The sequence below is a fragment of the Lampetra fluviatilis genome, chromosome 62, assembly GCF_964198595.1.
Source record: "Lampetra fluviatilis chromosome 62, kcLamFluv1.1, whole genome shotgun sequence".
Classification (NCBI taxonomy): Eukaryota; Metazoa; Chordata; class Hyperoartia; order Petromyzontiformes; family Petromyzontidae; genus Lampetra; species Lampetra fluviatilis.
Genome location: NC_136336.1, coordinates 3,983,736 through 4,004,569, shown reverse-complemented (window position 1 = coordinate 4,004,569; position 20,834 = coordinate 3,983,736). Strand labels below are relative to the sequence as shown.

General features: G+C 53.6%; 1 protein-coding gene across 1 annotated transcript in view; it reads right to left on the bottom strand.

The window, feature by feature from the left end:
* Positions 1–20,834, bottom strand: part of LOC144951392 (uncharacterized) — a 54,864-nt gene that overhangs the window by 22,877 nt on the left and 11,153 nt on the right. The window contains exon 2 of the mRNA XM_078881631.1: positions 1,684–1,916. Within this exon, the coding sequence (XP_078737757.1) occupies positions 1,684–1,916 (233 nt within the window). The remainder of the gene's footprint in view (positions 1–1,683; positions 1,917–20,834) is intronic.

The following is a 20,834-nucleotide window of genomic DNA, read 5'->3' as shown; positions in this document are numbered from 1 at the left end:
CACTGCGCCACCGCCCGCACACAGCAAGGAGAGATAGTGAGAGAGAGAGTGGCACAGAGACAGAGGGAGATAGCGAGAGATAGTGAGAGAGCGAGGCACAGGGACAGACAGAGATAGCGAGAGAGAGAGGCACAGGGACAGAGGGAGATAGCGAGAGAGAGAGAGAGAGGCACAGGGACAGACAGAGATAGCGAGAGAGGCACAGCGACAGAGGGAGAGATAGCGAGAGAGAGAGAGAGGCACAGGGACAGACAGAGATAGCGAGAGAGAGAGGCACAGGGACAGACAGAGATAGCGAGAGAGGCACAGCAACAGAGGGAGATAGCGAGAGAGAGTGGCACAGCGACAGAGGGAGATAGTGAGAGAGAGAGAAACGGGGGCGGCAGCAAATTCTGCTGCGCTTTGTGATCGTCGCGCTCCATCACCGAGGGGGTAACTGCAACGCGCCGTTGTGCCCCCACAGGTCCAAGACAGGGGGGGGGGGGGCACCCTTGAGGGGCCGGCGGAGGGGCCCCCCTCTCTCGGCAAATTCGTCCCGCAAGAAAAGAAAAGATCGATAACTCCATCTGCCCCGCTCGCTCCTTGGCGGCGGTCACAGCAGCGACAGAGGAATTTGACTCATCTCACTTGCACTCCAAGTCACTCCCCCCCCCCAAAGCCATCGCTTGGGTGGGGGGGGGAACTTTATGGCAGGCAAATGACTTTGAACGCTTTGACGTTGACACTAAACGTGGGAGGGGAAAATAATCGGAGGACGCCGGAGAAAAATCCCCGCAACCACGGGGAGAGAGAGTGAACACGCGGACGCCAAATATACCACCAAGAATTGTCAGGGTCGGGATCGAACCCACGACCTCCTGTACACCAGGCGAGGTAGTCAACATCTCGCCACAACGGGACCCCCTCACTGACCGCGTCCCCGTCCCCACCTCTCTCCCCCGCCTCCCCAAACAATAACAGAAATTCATGTGGACGTCGTTAAGAGCCCTTGAACAGCGAGTGTCTCACCGTCGCAAGGTAAGGGAGGAGGGGAGAGAGGTTTAAGAGTCTGAAATGTGTTCAAAATTGTGCATCTGACCTACCGCTGCTGGTCCCACTGCGGTGCCACAACGTGACCTCAGCTCCCCCAACCCCCCCGACTGCCGCCATTGCAAACCCCGCCCACTTTCACATAGCCCCGCCCACTGTCCCGCAGAGGTCGCAAACGGGTTTTGATTCCTTACCCGTACCCGGCCGCACCAGGGTCGCAAACGGGTACCCGTACCCGGCCGTACCCGTACCCTACCCGTACCCGGCCGGGTACGGGTAGGGTACGGGTATCGGGTACCCGATTGCGACCTCTGGGATGAAGCCATGTTGCAGGCGCGGGTGGGTTGATTCTAGGAACTTGAATTGTGAGAAGAGACAAGACGTTGGAAAATGAGTGACAAACGGTGACTCACCAGTGACTCACGGTCTACCCGTACCCGGCCGCACCAGGGTCGGGTACGGCTAGCCGGGTATCTGGTAGGGTACGGGTATCGGGTACCCGGTTGCGACCTCTGCTGTCCCGGCAGCCCCCAGGGCCCACTGCACGCATCACGGAGGGTCACAGCTTTTCTAAACCAACGGCACCGCTCCGCGCCAGTTCCGTGCCGGGCTCCCGTGCCCGGGAGGAGACCCGCGCCGCTGCGCCGCCCTCACCTGGGTGGCCTTGTCCCGCACGGCCGGCGCGGCGGGGTGGGGGTGGTGGTGGTGGTGGTGGTCGCGGGGCCACTGGCCCGTCAGGTACGCCCCCGCGATGGCGTCCAGCGGCGCGGGGCAGCCGCCCCCGCCGCCCGCCGCAGCCCTGCGGGCGGGGCCCCCCACGGAGGGGGAGGAGGAGCTCGTGCGCGCCACGCGCTGGCGCTCTCCTGCTGCTCCTCCTGCTGCTGCTGCTGACGTCGGGGTGCGCGGAGAAACGGCAACAGCGGGGGAACGCGTTACGGAAATACTCGGCGACAGCACGGTTTGTGCGGGGGCGGGGCACGTGGGTGGTGCGGGGGCGGGCATGTGGGCAGGGTGGTGCGGGGGGGGCACGTGTGCAGGGTGGTGCGGGGGGGGAGGGCACGTGGGCAGGGTGGTGCGGGGGGCGGGCACGCCAACACGACAGGTTAACCCCTGTCGGCATTCTTTCGCGCGCACTTCAGGGGTCGGACACAACAATCAAACGAATTCTCCCTGGCACGCAAACCAAGCCCCACGTGTGGGCCGGTCTCTGTCTAGAGACCCAGTCACAGGCCGGTCTGGAGAGCCAGGTCAGAGATCGGTCTGTGTGTACACTGCGTAGACACCCAGGTCACAGACCGGCCTGCCAGTTTGTCGATATCCGCACGCTAGAACTTCTTTCGCACCATACGGAGCCGTACGCTGCCTGCAGTGCCGATCGGAGGTGCCGACTTCCCCACAATGCCAGACTCATCCCTCTCGCCAAGCCCAACTGCGCTGACACAGGGCACTCTCTCTGTGCGTGTGTCTGTGTGTGTGCGCGTGTCTGTATTAGGTCGACTCAGCCATAAATGAGTACCTGGTGCGGTGTGTGGAGGAGACAAAGGCGGCCGGGCGTGGTGCTGGCCACCCACCCCCTCGTGTGCCGTAGCAGCCTATATAGGTGCTCGCTAACAGCACTTGCCCCTACAGTCTGTTAAGGCTATACGGGGGATCTTTATCTTTGTGTGTGTGCGCGCGTCTGTATTTGTGTGTGCGCGTCTGTGTGTTTGTGTGTGCGCGTTTGTGTGTGCGTCTGTGTGTGTGCGCGTGTCCGTGTGCACGTCTGTGTGTGTGCTCGTGTCCGTGCGTGTGTCTGTGTGTGCGTTTGCGGGGATCAGAATTCTCAGTCTCCCTGGCGAGTCCCATCACTCTAAGACCGCTGGAGGATATGGCAACTGGACTGCGTGCATCGGGGAGTGGGGGAGGAGCAGCGGGTGATGGGATTGTGGAATTCTTTTTTTGGTAACGGCGAGAGATCCTCTTGACGCTACGGCGTGTGCGAGCGATTACCGCCGTATGGTTGCGATCGCCGCTGTGTTCTCGACACGCCGGAAAGGCAAGGGGGGGGTGGTCCGCGCACGCGTGCGCACTCCACGGTTGTGAATTCATAATTTATATATTATTATAGTAATAATAAAATGTTACGCAAGTTTTCGCTCCATTCGGTTCACGTTGCAGGAGCGAGAAAAGGGACGCAGACTCGCACCACCACCACTACCACCAGCAGCACCACCATCGGCACAACCACCACTGTAACAACCACAACCACCACCACCACCACTACCACCAGCACTACCACCACCGTAACAACCACAACCACCACCACCACTACCACCAGCACCACCACCACCGTAACAACCACAACCACCACCATCACCACGCATATGCAAACCGGCACCGCACCACCACCGTAACCACCACCACGCGAACGCATACCAATACCACACCACCACGCCAACACAAACCGACTGCACACCACCACCCCCTCTACACCGCATTTACAAACCGATTCACCATCGCCACGACCAGCACCACCACGCGTACACACACAGACACCTCCACCACCAACCCCCCCCCACCCCCCCGTTTGGCAGTGGGCCACTCGCGTTGCGTGCTGGCACTCGACCGAGGGGAGGGAGGGGGAGGGGAGGGAGGGGAGGGAGGGATTGAGGGAGGGATTGAGGGGTGGGAGGGATTGAGGGGAGGGATTGAGGGGTGGGAGGGATTGAGGGGAGGGATTGAGGGGTGGGATTGAGGGGTGGGAGGGATTGAGGGAGGGATTGAGGGGTGGGAGGGATTGAAGGGTGGGAGGGATTGAAGGGTGGGAGGATTGAAGGGTGGGAGGGATTGAGGGGAGGGATTGAGGGGTGGGATTGAGGGGTGGGAGGGATTGAAGGGTGGGAGGGATTGAGGGGAGGATTGAGGGGTGGGATTGAGGGGTGGGAGGGATTGAGGGGTGGGATTGAGGGGTGGGAGGGATTGAGGGGAGGGAGGGGGGGAGGGATTGAGGGGAGATTGAGGGGTGGGAGGGATTGAGGGGTGGGAGGGATTGAGGGGGGGATTGAGGGGTGGGAGGGATTGAGGGGAGGGATTGAGGGGAGGGATTGAGGGGAGGGATTGAGGGGAGGGATTGAGGGTAGGAGGGATTGAGGGGAGGGAGGGGGGGAGGGATTGAGGGGAGATTGAGGGGTGGGAGGGATTGAGGGGAGGGATTGAGGGGAGGGATTGAGGGGTGGGAGGGATTGAGGGGAGGGATTGAGGGGAGGGAGGGATTGAGGGGAGGGATTGAGGGGTGGGAGGGATTGAGGGGAGGGATTGAGGGGAGGGATTGAGGGGTGGGAGGGATTGAGGGGAGGGAGGGGGGGAGGGATTGAGGGGAGATAGGGTGGGAGGGGGGAGGGATTGATGGGAGGGAGGGGGAGGGATTGATGGGAGGGAGGGGGGAGGGATTGAAGGGAGGGAGGGGGGAGGGATTGAGGGGTGGGGGGAGGGATTGAGGGGAGGGAGAGGGGAGAGAGCTACTCGTGGCCCGTGACCCACATCGAGTGGGCGTGCGGGCAGAGCGACGCTGCGTTTGGCAAAGGCAGTGAACTTTCCTGGAAAGCTTCAAGCGCCCGGTCACACGCCACGCGCAGTCAGACGCCACGCGCAGAGGCACGCAGACGGCCCAGGCTACAGACACGTGGCGCGCTATCAGGCAGGGCCAATCACAGAGGCACGGGCACGAGGCCACCGCTCTCCGTCACGCCACCTCCGATGCACACAGCCGTGCACCACCAACACCACCACCCCCACCCCCACCACCACCACCACACCCCCACCACCACCACCACCCCCACCCCCCACCACCAGCCAGTCCACCCACGCTCTCCTGTCAAGGTCCGCGTGGTGCACGAAAGGGGGGGGGGGCTCTAGGTCGAGTGGCCGACAACTATCCCACCAGCCCACGTGACCCTGCCCCACCCCACGTGACTCTGCCCACATGTTCACGGACTGTACTCGTCTTCGGCCGAGTCGACTTGGGGGAAAGCCCCGGAGGATAGGCATGTACTGTACCAACAACAACAACAACGACGACGCCCGCAAGTCAGCCACCAAATTGCGGTGGATGTCATCACCACGGTGCCTGTGCCAGGCCAGGTGCACTTTGAGGCTACCACGTGAATTTCGAAGGCTCGCTGACAGGAGGTCACGAGACAGACCCAGGTGCCATGGGTTGGCCGACTGAGATGACCGGTAGATGCACCACCAGCTGTACCCCCCCCCCTCTACTGTGCCAACTTGTTGTGTTTTAGCCACCCGGCGCTCCGCTCGTTGTTGTGAGCGTCGCTCCTCTGTCTTCCGTTGTTGCATGGAGGGTGACTGCCTCCAACTAGCCAGTAGCAATGTCCTTCACGAGCCTCCTTCATATACACACACACAACTTGCCAACGATGATACAGTTGATCATCGATTATCCAGCAGCCCCGGGCCGATCTGGGGAAACCGCAAAACCGCTGCAAGGAGGAAACCAGTCCGGCGATCGGCACCGCGTCCGTGACAAAAAAAAGCAGCAACACTTGAATTCAGTGTCAAATATTACGTACGGTACATTATACACTACACGCAACTTAAACAATGAAAATACTGCATACATCTGTCATGACTAATAGCTGCAGTAATAAAGACAGAAAGTATACACGACACGCTGTGTCATGCGGCGTTTGCCGGAGAGCCGGCCTAAAAGGCTGCATCGGTCCGGCGATTTGCCAAATAAAGACATTGAAACAAGAGCGGTGCTACGTAATGCCACCAACCCACGCAGAGTCTTCGAGATTTGTAGTGGCAAGTACGGTACAGTAAAACACGGTCACTTTCTACAGCAGGATATGTATTTTTTTTGCCTCTGTGTACGTTTCTTTATGACAATTTCACATCGTAAACACATTAAGAAACACAGAAGAAAACTGCACACACACAATACCTACAAGCATAATATTTTGATTTAAAGCTTCCGTGACTGCAGGGATTCATATTCTTGGTTCTTTCGGTAAAGTCACATAGAAGGGAAATAATAAAATAATAAAAATATAAAAAAATAAAATTCTCACGACGTTTCGACTGTAACACAAGCAATCATCATCAGCTGTAAAATTCACAGCAAGAAAAAACAATTCTGTGAATTTCACACCTGATGATGATTGCTTGTGTTGCAGTCGTAACGTCGTGAGAATTGTATTGTTTCATATTTTTATTATTTTATTATTTCCCTTCTACGTGACTTTACCGAAAGAACCAAGAACACAAACATTACGTTATCCTAAAATGTGCAACAACAAAAAAAGCCAATTTAAACAATGATTATCTTCCGTTTTTGAAAATTCCAGCACCCCCTTCCCTGCCTCTTCCCCGAAGCCACCGGATTCATCTTCGATCGACTGTGGGGGGGGGGGGGGTTGTGGCCGGGGAATTGAACTCAAGTCGTGGGGGGGTTTATAGCGCACGCCGCGACCCACTGGAACCGTCGCTGCCCATACACACGACGCAGAGACACAAAGATCTCCCCGTGTAGCCAAAATGCACTGCTAGGGGCAAGTGCTGTTGATAAATCAGCTGTTAAGGTGTTACACTAGTTTTACCACCCGGCTTCGCCCGGGACTTGGATTCACCACGCCCGGCCGCCTTTGTCTCCCCAGTGGCGATGTTCACACACCACACCGGCTACTCCTTTGAGGCCGAGTCGACCTAGGAGAGGCCCAGGAGCGGTTGAAATAATCGTCACCGGTGGTGGCCGTGAGCGGGAATCGAACTCGGCTCGCCGGGTTCGTAGCGCGGCGCGCTACCTGCTGCACTACAATGCGTTACGCTTCCACATGCGCGGGTCACGTGACAGATGTGACGTCACAGCTTACTTGCCGTGCAAAAAATACATGCATTATTGAGCTCCCCCCCCCCCCCAAAAAGTGTATTTTTATAATTTGTGCATGGTGTACAGCAGAGGTGTGGACTCGAGTCATGTGACTTGGACTCGAGTCAGACTCGAGTCATGAATTTGATGACTTGCGACTCGACTTGGACTTGCATAACAATGACTTTGTCCCACCTCTGGTGTACAGTCTGGAAAGTATCCACATGGCAAATTTCCAGTTTGTTGCATGTCGAGAAGTACGCTAAACATTTTGAACAGACACACATAATCACAACTTTGCCTTTTATATAAATGGAGATGAAGGGGTGTGTGGTGTGGTCCCGAGTAGCGATGTTTATTTTTGTAATACATTGCAGCAGGTACACATTTAAGACTCGGTCGACCTTGGTAACCGCCCAGAGACAGGTTGATATTCCACTTGGCAATGATGCAAGCCAAGGCTTGGAAGTGCCATAACCACCGCACCACAGCCGATAAAGAAACAGACAAAGATCAACAGTGTAGCCGCAACACAGTCGGGGGGCAAGTGCTGTTAGCGAGCAGCACCTACGAAGGCCGGCACTGTGGCACACGAGGGGCTGGGGTGGCAAACACCAAACTCCCTCGTGGCGATGTTAACACCCCACACCCGGGTACTCATTTGAGGCCGGGTCGATCTAGGGGAGGGGTGGGGGGGGGCCTCTAGACCGGTTCCGATGATAATCGTCACCGGTGCTGGTGGCTGCGAGTGGGAATCGCACACCAAGCCACACAGACACACACACACTTAGAAATGTTTATATTTTCAACACACACACACAAGCGTTTAAAAGGAAAGGCACGGACGATGTGTAGATCACAACGGCGATTTGCATCGCAAAGCTCTCAAAACAAGGGGCTTTCAAACTTCAAGCCCAAGTTGATTTCGGGTTTGCCGCAACAGCCGGAATCCCCCCCGCCCCCCCGGCGCTACTTTTGTTTAAGATGATAAATAATAACCCGCGCAAAAATTCGGCAATGTTTTTGGTGGCGACTTTCGCTCTCCAACGAGCGAGCGCAGCGCGGCCTCTTGGCAACTATCGCCTCCTTTCCCAAGAGGTCACCGCAGGCTTGGCAAAAACGCGTCGTCGCCGTGGCTAGGAGATGTTAACAACCTCGCCTGGTATGCAGGAGGTCGTGGGTTCGATCCCGACCCTGATGCCTGCTGTATGTGGAGTTTGCGGTGTCTCTCATCATCATCATCACGGTAGCTCAGAGATGTTAACTACCTCGCCTGGTCTACAGGTCATGGGTTCGATCCCAACCCTGACACCTGCCGTATATGTGGAGTTTGCGGTGTCTCTATCATCATCACGGTGGCTAGGAGATGTTAACAACCTCGCCTGGTATGCAGGAGGTCGTGGGTTCGATCCCGACCCTGACACCTGCTGTATATTTGGAGTTTGCGGTGTCCGTCGTCCCGTGGTGAGATGTTAACAACCTCGCCTGGTCTACAGGAGGTCGTGCGTTCAATCCTGACCCTCACGCCCGTCGTATATTTGGAGCTTGCCTGTATCTCTCTCCCCATGGCCGCGTGGATTTTTCTGGGTCCTCCGTTTTTTCCCCCCCCCCACATTTAGAATCGACGTCATGCTTTTACAGTATCTGGCCACTATACATTTCCAAGTGATGAGCCACTTCGTTGCGCTATCATTCGTGACATTTGAGACCACGATAGGCCCCACTGAACTATGGCAGGAGATGATGTGGGGAGCGGTAGGGTAGCGAGCGTTTGGCGTGCTGCGCTATGAACCCGGCGGCGCGGCCAGAGTTCGATTCCCACTCACGGCCAACGCCGGTTCACGATCATCTGCTGTACCGGTGCCGGGCCTCCCCTAGGTCAACTCAGCCTCAAATGAGTACTCGGCGCGGCGTGTAGTAAATATCGCCGCGAGGGAGACAAAGGCGGCCGGGCGTGGTGTTGGCCACCCACCCCCTTGTGTGCCGTGCCGCCCCCATCACCTCCCTCGCCCCCCAAATCCCCCGTGCCATCTCCCCCTTCCCCGGCATTCCGCCCCCTCACCCCGCCCCACCCGCCCCACCCACCCCACCCACCCCACCCCACCCACCCCACCCACCCCACCCCACAATTGGGAGGCGCTGCCTCCTTCTTGCTGGAACCAACCGCCCGTCCAAATTCCTTTCTCGCTACGGAGCCGGCAACCCCAAGCCAGGCCAACCACCATCCAAGCCTCCCCGCAACCAAACCATCGCAGCCGCCGCCGCCGCCGCCAAAGATCCCCCGTGTAGCCTGAACAGACTGTTGGGGCAAGTGCTGTTAAGCGAGCGCCTACGAAGGCCGGCACGGCACACGAGGGGGTGGGTGGCCAACACCACGCGCGCGCGCACACAGACGCATCCCACATATGCAGGTCTCAAAACACAGGTATGCACACAGACAAAGGTACGCACACAAGTATGCACAGACACACAGGTTTCTCACACACACAGGCCACACATCACACTCGCATAGACAAAACAAAGAACCCCCGTATAGCCTTAACAGACTGCAGGAGCAAGTGCTGTTAAGAAAGCACCGATGAAGGCCGGAAGGGCACACGAGTGGGTGGGTGGCCAGCACCACGCCCGGCCGCCTTTGTCTCCCCAGTGGCGATGTTTATACACCACACTAGATACTCATTTGAGGCTGAGTTGACCTAAGGGAGGCCCACGACCGGTTCAGATGATCGTCACCGATGTTGACCGTGAGCGGGAATCGAATTTGGGTCGCCGGGTTCGTAGCGCAGCGTGCTAACCGCTGCACCACCGCCGCCGCCGCCACCACCACCGCCGCCACCACCACCACCACCACCCTCCCACCCACCTCCACGCAGCGCTTCGGCCGCCCAATGACCTAGGGGAGGCCTAGGACCAGTTCAAATATTTACCACAGTTAATGAATGTGCCAGGTGGATACTCGATTCGCACACAGGACATTAAAAACCTCTCGCCGGGCAGCGTGCGGCGACTGCAGTCACCACCCAGAGCAGAAACTACGGGGGGGGGGGGGGGCACGTAAACGCAGATTCAGAAACGCACGAAACAAGGCGTCGTCATCGTCATCACAGCGGCGATGATTCACCCACCACCGCCACTCCCGACTCCGCAACCACCCGGCTCAAACGAAGATCCGCCGTATAACCTCGGTAGACTGTTGGGGCAAGTCCCGTTAGCGGGCAGCACCTATGAAGGCCGGCACAGCAACACGAGGGGGTGGGTGGCCGGCGCCACGCACGACCGCCTTTGTCTCCCCAGTGGCAAAGTTTGTACACACTGCACCAGGTACTCATTTGAGGCTGAGACGGCGCAAACACACGCCCACACACGCCCACACACACACGCACACACAACAACAACCGCCATTCGCCACTAAGTGGCGGTGACGTCACCACGACGCTTGTGCCAGGCCATGTGCACCTTGAGGCCACGTGAAATGTCGAACACCTGCTGGCAGGAGGTCACGGGGCAGACCCAGCAGGTGCCACGGGTCGACTGACCGAGATGACCGAGATGACTGGCTGATGCACCACCTGTGCCCCTTACTGTAGCAACTTGCTGTGCTTTAGCCACCCGGCGCTCCGCTCGTTGTTGTGAGCGTCGCTCCTCCGCCCTCCGTTGTTGTTGGAGGGCGACTGCCTCCAACTGGCCAGTAGCGTCCTTCACGAGCCTCCTCCACAGAGGCCGATCTTGACACCACTGGTACCAGTCATCGGCAAGTCCACTCAGCTCCACGTCCTCCTGTACCACATCACTCCATCTCTTCTCTAGCCCGTGCCGCGCCCGTTTAGCACACACACACATGCACATACACGCAGAGGGGACGAGGTTCCACGATTTATTTCAAAGTGGCACACGGGCAAACAGAATGCACCTCGCCGAGTCGCGAGGAATGTCTGCTCGCAGTCCACGCGGAATGCCAAAGCCAACGGCAAAAGCGGGAGGCGCAGCGCGAGATAATAAACACCGGGACGAGAAGTATTCGCCACACGCAGCACGGTGCAAGTTCAACAGAGGGCTCTCGCACCAAACCACTGAGGACAGAGTCTCATGGACCTCAAGGGGGGCTGTGTCCGTGAGCATCGCTTACCGGCAGCGGTCTTCCTTAAACATCTCACACGGCGGCGTCAACGTTTGGAACTGTTGGGCAACTTGGGTACGAGACTGGCAGAACGATGGGGTCTTCAAACAATAGACTGACAGACCGGTCTCTGATGGGGTCTCTAGACAATAGACTGACAGACCGGTCTCTGATGGGGTCTCTAGACAATAGACTGACAGACCGGTCTCTGATGGGGTCTCTAGACAATAGACTGACAGATCGGTCTCTGATGGGGGTCTTCAAACAATAGACTGACAGATCGGCCTCTGATGGGGTCTCTAGACAATAGACTGACAGACTGGCCTCTGATGGGGTCTCTAGACAATAGACTGACAGACCGGCCTCTGATGGGGTCTCTAGACAATAGACTGACAGACCGGTCTCTGATGGGGTCTCTAGACAATAGACTGACAGACCGGCCTCTGATGGGGGTCTTCAAACAATAGACTGACAGACCAGTCTCTGATGGGGTCTCTAGATAATAGACTGACAGACCGGCCTCTGATGGGGGTCTTCAAACAATAGACTGACAGATCGGCCTCTGATGGTGTCTCTAGACAATAGACTGACAGATCGGTCTCTGATTGGGTCTCTAGACAATAGACTGACAGACCGGCCTCTGATGGGGGTCTTCAAACAATAGACTGACAGACCGGTCTCTGATGGGGTCTCTAGACAATAGACTGACAGACCGGTCTCTGATGGGGTCTCTAGACAATAGACTGACAGACCGGCCTCTGATGGGGTCTCTAGACAATAGACTGACAGACCGGTCTCTGATGGGGTCTCTAGACAATAGACTGACAGACCGGTCTCTGATGGGGTCTCTAGACAATAGACTGACAGACCGGCCTCTGATGGGGTCTCTAGACAATAGACTGACAGATCGGTCTCTGATGAGGTCTCTAGACAATAGACTGACAGACCGGTCTCTGATGAGGTCTCTAGACAATAGACTGACGACCGGTCTCTGATGGGGTCTCTAGACAATAGACTGACAGACCGGTCTCTGATGGGGTCTCTAGACAATAGACTGACAGACCGGTCTCTGATGAGGTCTCTAGACAATAGACTGACAGACCGGTCTCTGATGAGGTCTCTAGACAATAGACTGACAGACCGGTCTCTGATGGGGTCTCTAGACAATAGACTGACAGATCGGTCTCTGATGGGGTCTCTAGACAATAGACTGACAGACCGGTCTCTGATGGGGTCTCTAGACAATAGACTGACAGACCAGCCTCTGATGGGGTCTCTAGACAATAGACTGACAGATCGGTCTCTGATGGGGTCTCTAGACAATAGACTGACAGACCGGTCTCTGATGGGGTCTCTAGACAATAGACTGACAGATCGGTCTCTGATGGGGTCTCTAGACAATAGACTGACAGACCGGTCTCTGATGGGGTCTCCAGACAATAGACTGACAGATCGGTCTCTGATGGGGTCTCTAGACAATAGACTGACAGACCGGCCTCTGATGGGGTCTCTAGACAATAGACTGACAGATCAGTCTCTGATGGGGTCTCTAGACAATAGACTGACAGACCGGCCTCTGATGGGGACTCTAGACAATAGACTGACAGATCGGTCTCTGATGGGGTCTCTAGACAATAGACTGACAGACCGGTCTCTGATGGGGTCTCTAGACAATAGACTGACAGACCGGTCTCTGATGGGGTCTCTAGACAAAAGACTGACAGATCAGTATCTGATGAGGTCTTTAGACAATAGACTGACAGACCGGCCTCTGATAGGGCCTCTAGACAATAGACTGTCAAACCAGCCTCTGATGGGGTCTCCAGACAAGGTTGGGAGACAGAGCCTCGGGCATGCACGAGACGAGAAACACGCACGAGGCAGTAGAGCAAGACGGTTGCCGACCTGCGTGTGCGCACAGTCGTGCCCGTATCTCCTCATCTCTTCCGAGCGAGGGTTATCTCTGGGCACTCCGGGTTTCCTCCCAAGCCAAACAAAAACACATTCTCAACGAGGACTCAAATCGGCCAAACGTAGCACGCACGTAGGAGGTAAAAAAGTGCAGCCCTGCAATTTCTTTCCCTGTCCCAGTGCTGGTGGAAGGGCCCTCTGTAGGAGAGCGCCCCCCTCCCCGCTCCCCTCTCGGAGGGGGTCCACGTGGGCCCTGGGGCCTCACCTCCCTGCACCCCCCCCCACACCGAGGGTATTTGGTCTACTCTTCCACGTTGACCAGAACGTCTTGAAAGACGTGAAGGGGGGTGGTGGTGGTACCGACACTATCCCCACGGCAAGCGACCTGCCGATCGTCGGCCGTTTACACCACCGGGTAGATGGAAGCGGTGCCGCGTGGTGGTGGTGGATTGAGAAATTGTCACCCTTTGACCTCTGGAGCACAAGTCCAGCGTGCTTGACCACGACGCCACTCGAGGGGGTATTATTATTATTAATATTCGCATCGACGGCAACAGCTCGGATTTACTTTTGTTGCGTGCAAGATGCGTTGTCCTTGTACTGCGCACATTTTGGCGTTGGTCTGACACTGGTGGTGAGACTAGGCCATGAAGAAGGCTGCCGTCTCTGGTGTAGGCCAATCCGTTCCAAAGACATTGCATGTATTATTATAATCAGAGCATGTTTGTTTGCGTGTTCACCGTGTGTGGATATTGCAGCGACTTGATTCCTTGCGAGAAAGGGTCAACACAGATTCTTATTTTTCCTCCTCCGTTTACTGGCTTTGCCTTCTGCGCAAGTCAGTCTCCCTGCCGCCCCCTCCCCCCTTGCAAACCACTCGGCGTTCAAACCTGGTGCAATGAAGTCAGTCAGTCAATCAGTCAGGGTGGGGAGGCGGGGAGAGCGGTGACGCGAGGGTTAGCGGCACCGCTCTGCGAATGCGGCGATCTGGAAACCCGCTGCCGGCCACGACCAACGTCGTTGGCAAGCGACGGTTCGCGGAACCGCACGCCGAATCCGGCAATCCGGAAATCCGCAGCCGGCAATGGCCAACGTCATTGACAACATCACCGATAAACGGCGGCACCTTGCCAACCCCCCCGTTTGTCCCCGAAAGCGTCGTTCTGCGAGTAATTTTGGCATTAAAAACGCGGACCGCGACGCCGGCAAGCAACCTAGCAGCTCGCCTCTTCCCCTGAACCGACACCACCCACGAGGGGGAAGCGGGGGGGGGCGGGGGGGGTTAAGGGTGGGGGCAGAGGGGGGGGGGGTCCTTTTGTGACGTCCATCACGGCAAAGCGGACGGCGATGGCGCATTAACCAGGAGCGGCCTACCAATCCACAGCGGCAGAGATTCCACATTGATATGGCGAGGGACGGGAATATCCCATCAGACAACTGCTGTTGACTTCCGCTCCCCCCGCTCCCCACACAAACGGAACTCTCGTTTTGTCGGACCCTGGGGAGGCACAGTGTGGGCTTAGACGACCCCTAACCAGGATTTGAACTCGCTGGAGCAAAGCCACGTGGGCCAGTCCGTGAAAGTTAAAAGAATGGGTGGGAACCTCCCTTCCGCACTCTCCTCCTTCCCTGCCTCACTACCCCCTCCTTCCCTGCATCACGTAAAGTCTTGGCTGACAGATTAGAGTGAGAAGGGAGAGGCGGAGAGTGTGTGGAGGGGGTAGAGTGAGATGAGAGGGGAGAGGCAGGAGAGTGCGTGGAGGGGAGTAGAGTGAGAGGGGAGAGGCAGGAGAGTGCGTGGAGGGGGTAGAGTGAGGCCGCAAAAACAAAGTTCCCCCGTATAGCCTTAACAGACTGTAGGGGCAAGTGTTGTTAGCGAGCACCTATGAAAGCCGGCACAGCACACGAGGGGGTGGGTGGCCAACACCACGCCCGGCCGCAAATGAGGTGCTCATTTGAGGCCGAGTCGACCTAGGGGAGGAGGCCCAGGACAGGTTCAGATAATCGTCACCGGCGTTGGCCGTGAGCGGGAATAAAACTCAGGTTTGTAGCGCAGCGCGATAACCCCGACACCACACAGCCACCGCCAACAACCGCCATTCGCTACCAAGTGGTGGTGTGACGTCACCAAGGCGCATGTGCCAGGCTCGGTGCACATTAAGGCCACGGGAAGTGTCGAACGCCCGCTGGCAGGAGTCACTGGACAGACCCAGCTGCCATGAGTCGACGACTAACCGAGATGTTTGACCGATGCACCACCTGTGCCCCCTACTGTGCCAACTTGCTGCGTTTTAGCCACCCGGCGCACCGCTCGTTGTTGTGAGAGCATCGCTCCTCTGCCAGAGGGCAACTGCCTCCGACTGCTCAGTAGCAGCGTCCTTCACGAGCCAACCTCCACAACCACCATCATCATCACCCATTACGTGAGCGAGCGAGTGGGAGAGTGAATCCGCAACAATAGTGGTCGCGAAAGCCTGCGTGGATCAACTGGACAAGACACGGGGAGGAGCGGTGGCGCAGCAGTTAGCGCACTGGGGCTATGAAATTCCCAACTCACCCAAGTCCAATTCACAACCCACTCGCAGGCCGATAAACAACAGTGACGAATTGGAACCGGTCCTGGAACCTTTCCCCCTGGTGCGGTGTTAGTCAGCTTCAGCACTGGGGAGACAAAGGCGGCCGGGGGTGGTGTTGGCTACTCGCTCCACCCCCCTCGTTTGTGTGCCGTGCTGGCTTTCACATGTGTTCATTAGCAGCACTATGGCAATACAACAGGAGTTGCTTTATGATGTTCAAACACCAACTAAGATACATTTTGCAAGGAACATCAATACCCTCTGGTTCTTTCGGTAAAGAGATAGGAAAAAAATAATCGTGTTTTATTTTATTATTATTTTTATTTACGTGGCTTGAGCGAAAGAAACCAGAGAGTATATCATGGGACCTCCTTTGCCAGTACCAAAATATAATAATAGGGTTTTTCCCCTTTTTTCTGGCAACAAAACTGACACCTTTTGCAAGGAATCATGCTTACATTAACCACAATACCTGCAGTCAAATGCGAACAAAAAACAATACTCTGATAATTTATGCATTGTCCTTGAAACTGCAAAAGGTGTCAGTTTTGTTGCCAGACAAAAAGGGGAAAAACCCGATTAGTAAACCAGAGAGTAGTCACGAAAGCTTCAAACCAAGAAGGAATATCAAGCGACTGCTTTAACCACACGCGGTGCTTGTGGCGAGCATGCAAACAAAAACGCCCTGGTAATAATTGTCGATGGCATTGTCTTTGAAACTCATTGGCCCACACCAGAGACGGTGGCCTTCTTTAGTGGCCTAGTCTCACCACCAGTGTCAAACCAGACGGCTAAAGACGAACGGTACAAGGGCGATGCCACGTGTGGCAGAGCATTTGTAGCTCGGGGCTGAGCAACACCCGTATCACGGGATACTTTTGGCCAGTTTCAAAGTATTAAAAATTAACCCGTAAAAAAAAAGTTTTTCACTATAAATCCTTTATATGCGTGGCGGCTAGAGTCCTCTCGTCCTCTGGCTTGAGATGGCTGCCACCTATGAGTCAGATGATTGCCTGCCACCATTAAGCAATTGGTAATTAAATATAAAAAAAAATCCTAAAAAGTGTACAATTTTGGAAAAAAATATTCACGAAAATTTATTGTCACGCACAACGAGTCTGTGTGCAAAATGTCAGCTCGATTGGATCACGGCAAGTGGGTTAAAAAACGACCGAACGATTTGCACGGTCGTAAGCACGCAAGCAAGCAAGCGAACTTAATATAAAGGATTTAAAAATAAAAATGGGTTTTACCCGTTTCTGGCAATGAAACAGTTGTGTTAAGATGTTCAAACGCCAAATAAGATGCCTTTTTGCAAGGAATGTCAAGTTCGCATAAACCACACGCCCTTGCGGTGAACATGCAAAGATGTCTCTGGTATAGGCCAATCGGTTTCAACGTAATGCATGAAAATGATGAGAGCCATGAGTGTTTGCATGTTCACCATAAGTACCATACGGTGGTTGATGCAGTACTTGATTCCTTGCAAAAGTTTATATTTGGTGTTTGAACATCTTTAACACAACTCCTGTGATGATGATGATGATGAGAAAGAGACACGCAAACTCCAAATATGCAGCAGGCATCATCAGGGTCGGGATCGAACCCATGACCTCCTGTATACCAGGCGAGGTAGTTAACATCTCACCACCGTGATGATGATGAGAGACACGCAAACTCCAAATATACAGCAGGCATCGTCAGGGTCGGGATCGAACCCATGACCTCCTGTATACCAGGCGAGGTAGTTAACATCTCACCACCGTGATGATGAGGATGAGAGAGACACGCAAACTTCAAATATACAGCAGGCATCGTCAGGGTCGGGATCGAACCCATGATCTCCTGAACACCAGGCGAGGTAGTCAACATCTCCTAGCCACCGTGATGATGAGAGAGAGACACGCAAACTCCAAATATACAGCAGGCATCGTCATAATTTAACGTAATAATAACAACATTTAAGTCTATAACTCGACTACTCCCACGCACTCCTACCCCCGCCAACACCACGCACTCTGGCAACACCGGTTGACTTATTTGGTCCTCAACAGCAGTGTCGTGCCTTGTTTAAACTCTTTCTTGGGGGGGAAGGGGGGATATGCCAGACGTACATGTTGTTTATGCCATTTATTGTGAAAATTCTGTCACAGTTCCTATGATTGCTTTTTCATTGCTTTCATGGCTTTATTTTGGTGATTTCGAAAAGTTTATTGGTTTAGCCATGTTTGTTTGTTGTAGTACAGAGTTAGACTGATGGCCTTAATTTAAGCTGTCTTGTGGTTGTTGTTGTTGTTGTTTGACTTGCATCCCACTGGGATTTTTGCACACAGCGTTGGTGTACGGTGTTTTTTCTGCAATATTTTGCTGTCTTTTCTTGGATTTTCTGTTTGCACTTAGTCACATATTCACTTTAAGATGTTTTTTTGTTCATGTTTTTGTTTTTTGTTTGTTGCGGTTGCACCCGATTCAAGAGCTGAATGGCTCACAGGGCTATACCTAATAAATGAACTTGAACTTGAACTTGTTTGCAGGCGAGTGCGATGTGTGCGTTTTAAATCCCGCAAAAGTGTGGTCGGTGCGCTGTTTAAATCACAATATTGCAGATGGAGGGGATTTCGGTTTCCCACGTGGTTCCCGCAATGGGAGTTTGTATTTTTGGACCTTGACCAAATAGAGTTTTTTTTTAGTTTTCGCGTGTGCCTAAAAGTCCAAAGACAAAGGTCCCTCGCCGCCTAGCCGAGCCTACGACAAGACGATTGGTGGCAAGTCAGACTGAGAATATTAATTTATACTGGAGGAACCCAATGAGGTGTGAAGCTCTTTTTTCACGGATGCCCTGTAGGGGCACGGGGTCAGTGGATAGACCACAGCGGCTCAACCCGAGCTACAAATGCTCTGCTACGTGGCATTTCCCTTGTACCGTCCGCCTTTAGGCGTCAGTCCTCTGGTCTGACACTGGTGGTGGTGAGACTTAGCCATAAATAAGTAATATTTTTAAAATGTTTTTTTAATAAAAACACGCTTTCATGAAATGTACCGTACTAGTGATGTAAGAACTCCACGACTCCAGGAAGTGGCCCCGAAGCTTGCCATAACGCAAGGGGCTGTGGTGATTTACAGCCAACGTCAGTTGAGCGTGGGGACAATTAGACCCAAGCCGAAACATAACAGATAAAAAATGTTTACAAATATATATTTTTTATTTGTTATGATAGAATATAGTATTGTCATCAGTATGACATACGTATACCAAGTTTGCAGTCGATACCACAATTGGGAAGTGGGTTAAATTGAGTTACAAGATTTGATGATACAACAACGACAACAACAACAGACGGAGTGAGTTAAATAAAAGCGCGTAATAAGAATAGGTTGCATCGTTTCTGGAAATAAAGCAGGCATTGAGATGGTCAAACACCAAATAAATACATTTTGCAAGGAATCAATATTACCGGAGCATGTTTGTTTGTATGTTAAGGAGCGTGTGAGGTTAGTGCAGTACTTGATTCCTTGCAAAAGACATCATCTGGTGTTGGAACATCTCAACGCAACTCCTGCTTTATTGCCAGAAATGTTAAAAACCCCATTATTATTATTATCCTTGCCACACGGTGTTAAGGTTGTTGGTGGCCTATCGTCTTGTGCAGAAGTTATCTCCGTACATCCAGCCACGTTTCCTCTCGTCGGTGAATAATCCCCAAAGTCCGCTAAGCAACAGCCAAAAACTTCCTCAAACGCGCACCAAACGATACTGTTCAGTTTTGGGGTTTTTTCGGTAAAGTCACGTAGGTAAAAAATGAAAATAAAATAAAAATCCACGACGTTTCGGAGGCAACACAAGCCTCCGTCTTCAGGTGGAACCGTCACAACACGATAGCTGTATCAAGTAAATAAATAATTGAAATAAAACATTTACTTGATACAGCTATCGTGCTGTGACGGTTCCACCTGAAGACGGAGGCTTGTGTTGCCCCCGAAACGTCGTGATTTTAATTTTATTTTTTTACCTACGTGACTTTACCGAAAAAACCCATGAATCCTTGAAGTCACGAAAGCTTCAAATCTCGAATTATACGGTTCAGTGTTTTACACACACACACGTACCACACGTGCCGTGCTCACGTACCGGTTGCTTGTTTCGATTTAAAGCTTTCGTGACTGCAGGGATTCATCTTCTTGGTTCTTTCGGTAAAGTCACGTAGAATGGAAATAATAAAATAATGAAAATAAAACATAATAAAATAATTCTCACGACGTTTCGGCCACAACACAAGCAGCCGTCCTCATAATTCTTACGACGTGAAGAATTCTTCACCTGAGGACGGCTGCTTGCGTTGTGGCCGAAACGTCGTGAGAATTATTTTATTATGCTTTATTATTTTTATTATTTTATTACTTCCCTTCTACGTGACTTTACCGAAAGAACCAAGAAGATGGTTGCTTGTTATTATGTTTATAACAGCATAGGGCGCGAGAAATTACTAATTCGCAGCGCTAATGATGAGCGCGTTACAAACCACGGAACCTGCGATGAACGGGCGGCACGGGATTACTCGTTAGAAACTAAAGTCACATTGCGGGGTCTTACCACTCTGCACGTTGCGGCAACACTAACACGGTGACCTACACACCACATAGCGTGTCAACCCACACTATTAAAACCACGTATCCCTGTACAGGGGAATCGAGTTCAGGTCCATACGGCGTACGGCCGTTTCAATACGGGCAAAATATTTGATATATTTTTTGTCTATTAGTTTGTGTTTCTCCCTTGTGATGGGACTTTGTTGGAAGAACTTTGAGATGAATAAGGGGCACGGGGTGACCAATAAGGTCAGAATTGGTCTGTGATAAGGTAGAGCAATGATAAGGGGTTGACAGGTATGTAGTGGTGAGTGTACTAGTGGTGAGTGTACTACTGGTGAGTGTACTAGTGGTGAGTGTACTGGTGGTGACTGTAGTGGTGGTGAGTGTAGTGGTGGTGAGTGTACTAGTGGTGAGTAGTGGTGGTGAGTGTAGTGGTGGTGAGTGTACTAGTGGTGAGTGTACTAGTGGTGAGTGTACTAGTGGTGAGTGTAGTAGTGGTGAGTGTACTAGTGGTGAGTGTAGTAGTGGTGAGTGTAGTGGTGGTGAGTGTACTAGTGGTGAGTGTACTAGTGGTGAGTGTACTAGTGGTGATGAGTGTACTGGTTAGTGTACAGGTGGTGAGTGTACTAGTGGTGAGTGTAGTGGTGGTGAGTGTACTGGTGAGTGTACAAGTGGTGAGTGTACTGGTGGTGAGTGTAGTGGTGGTGAGTGTACTAGTGGTGAGTGTACTAGTGGTGATGAGTGT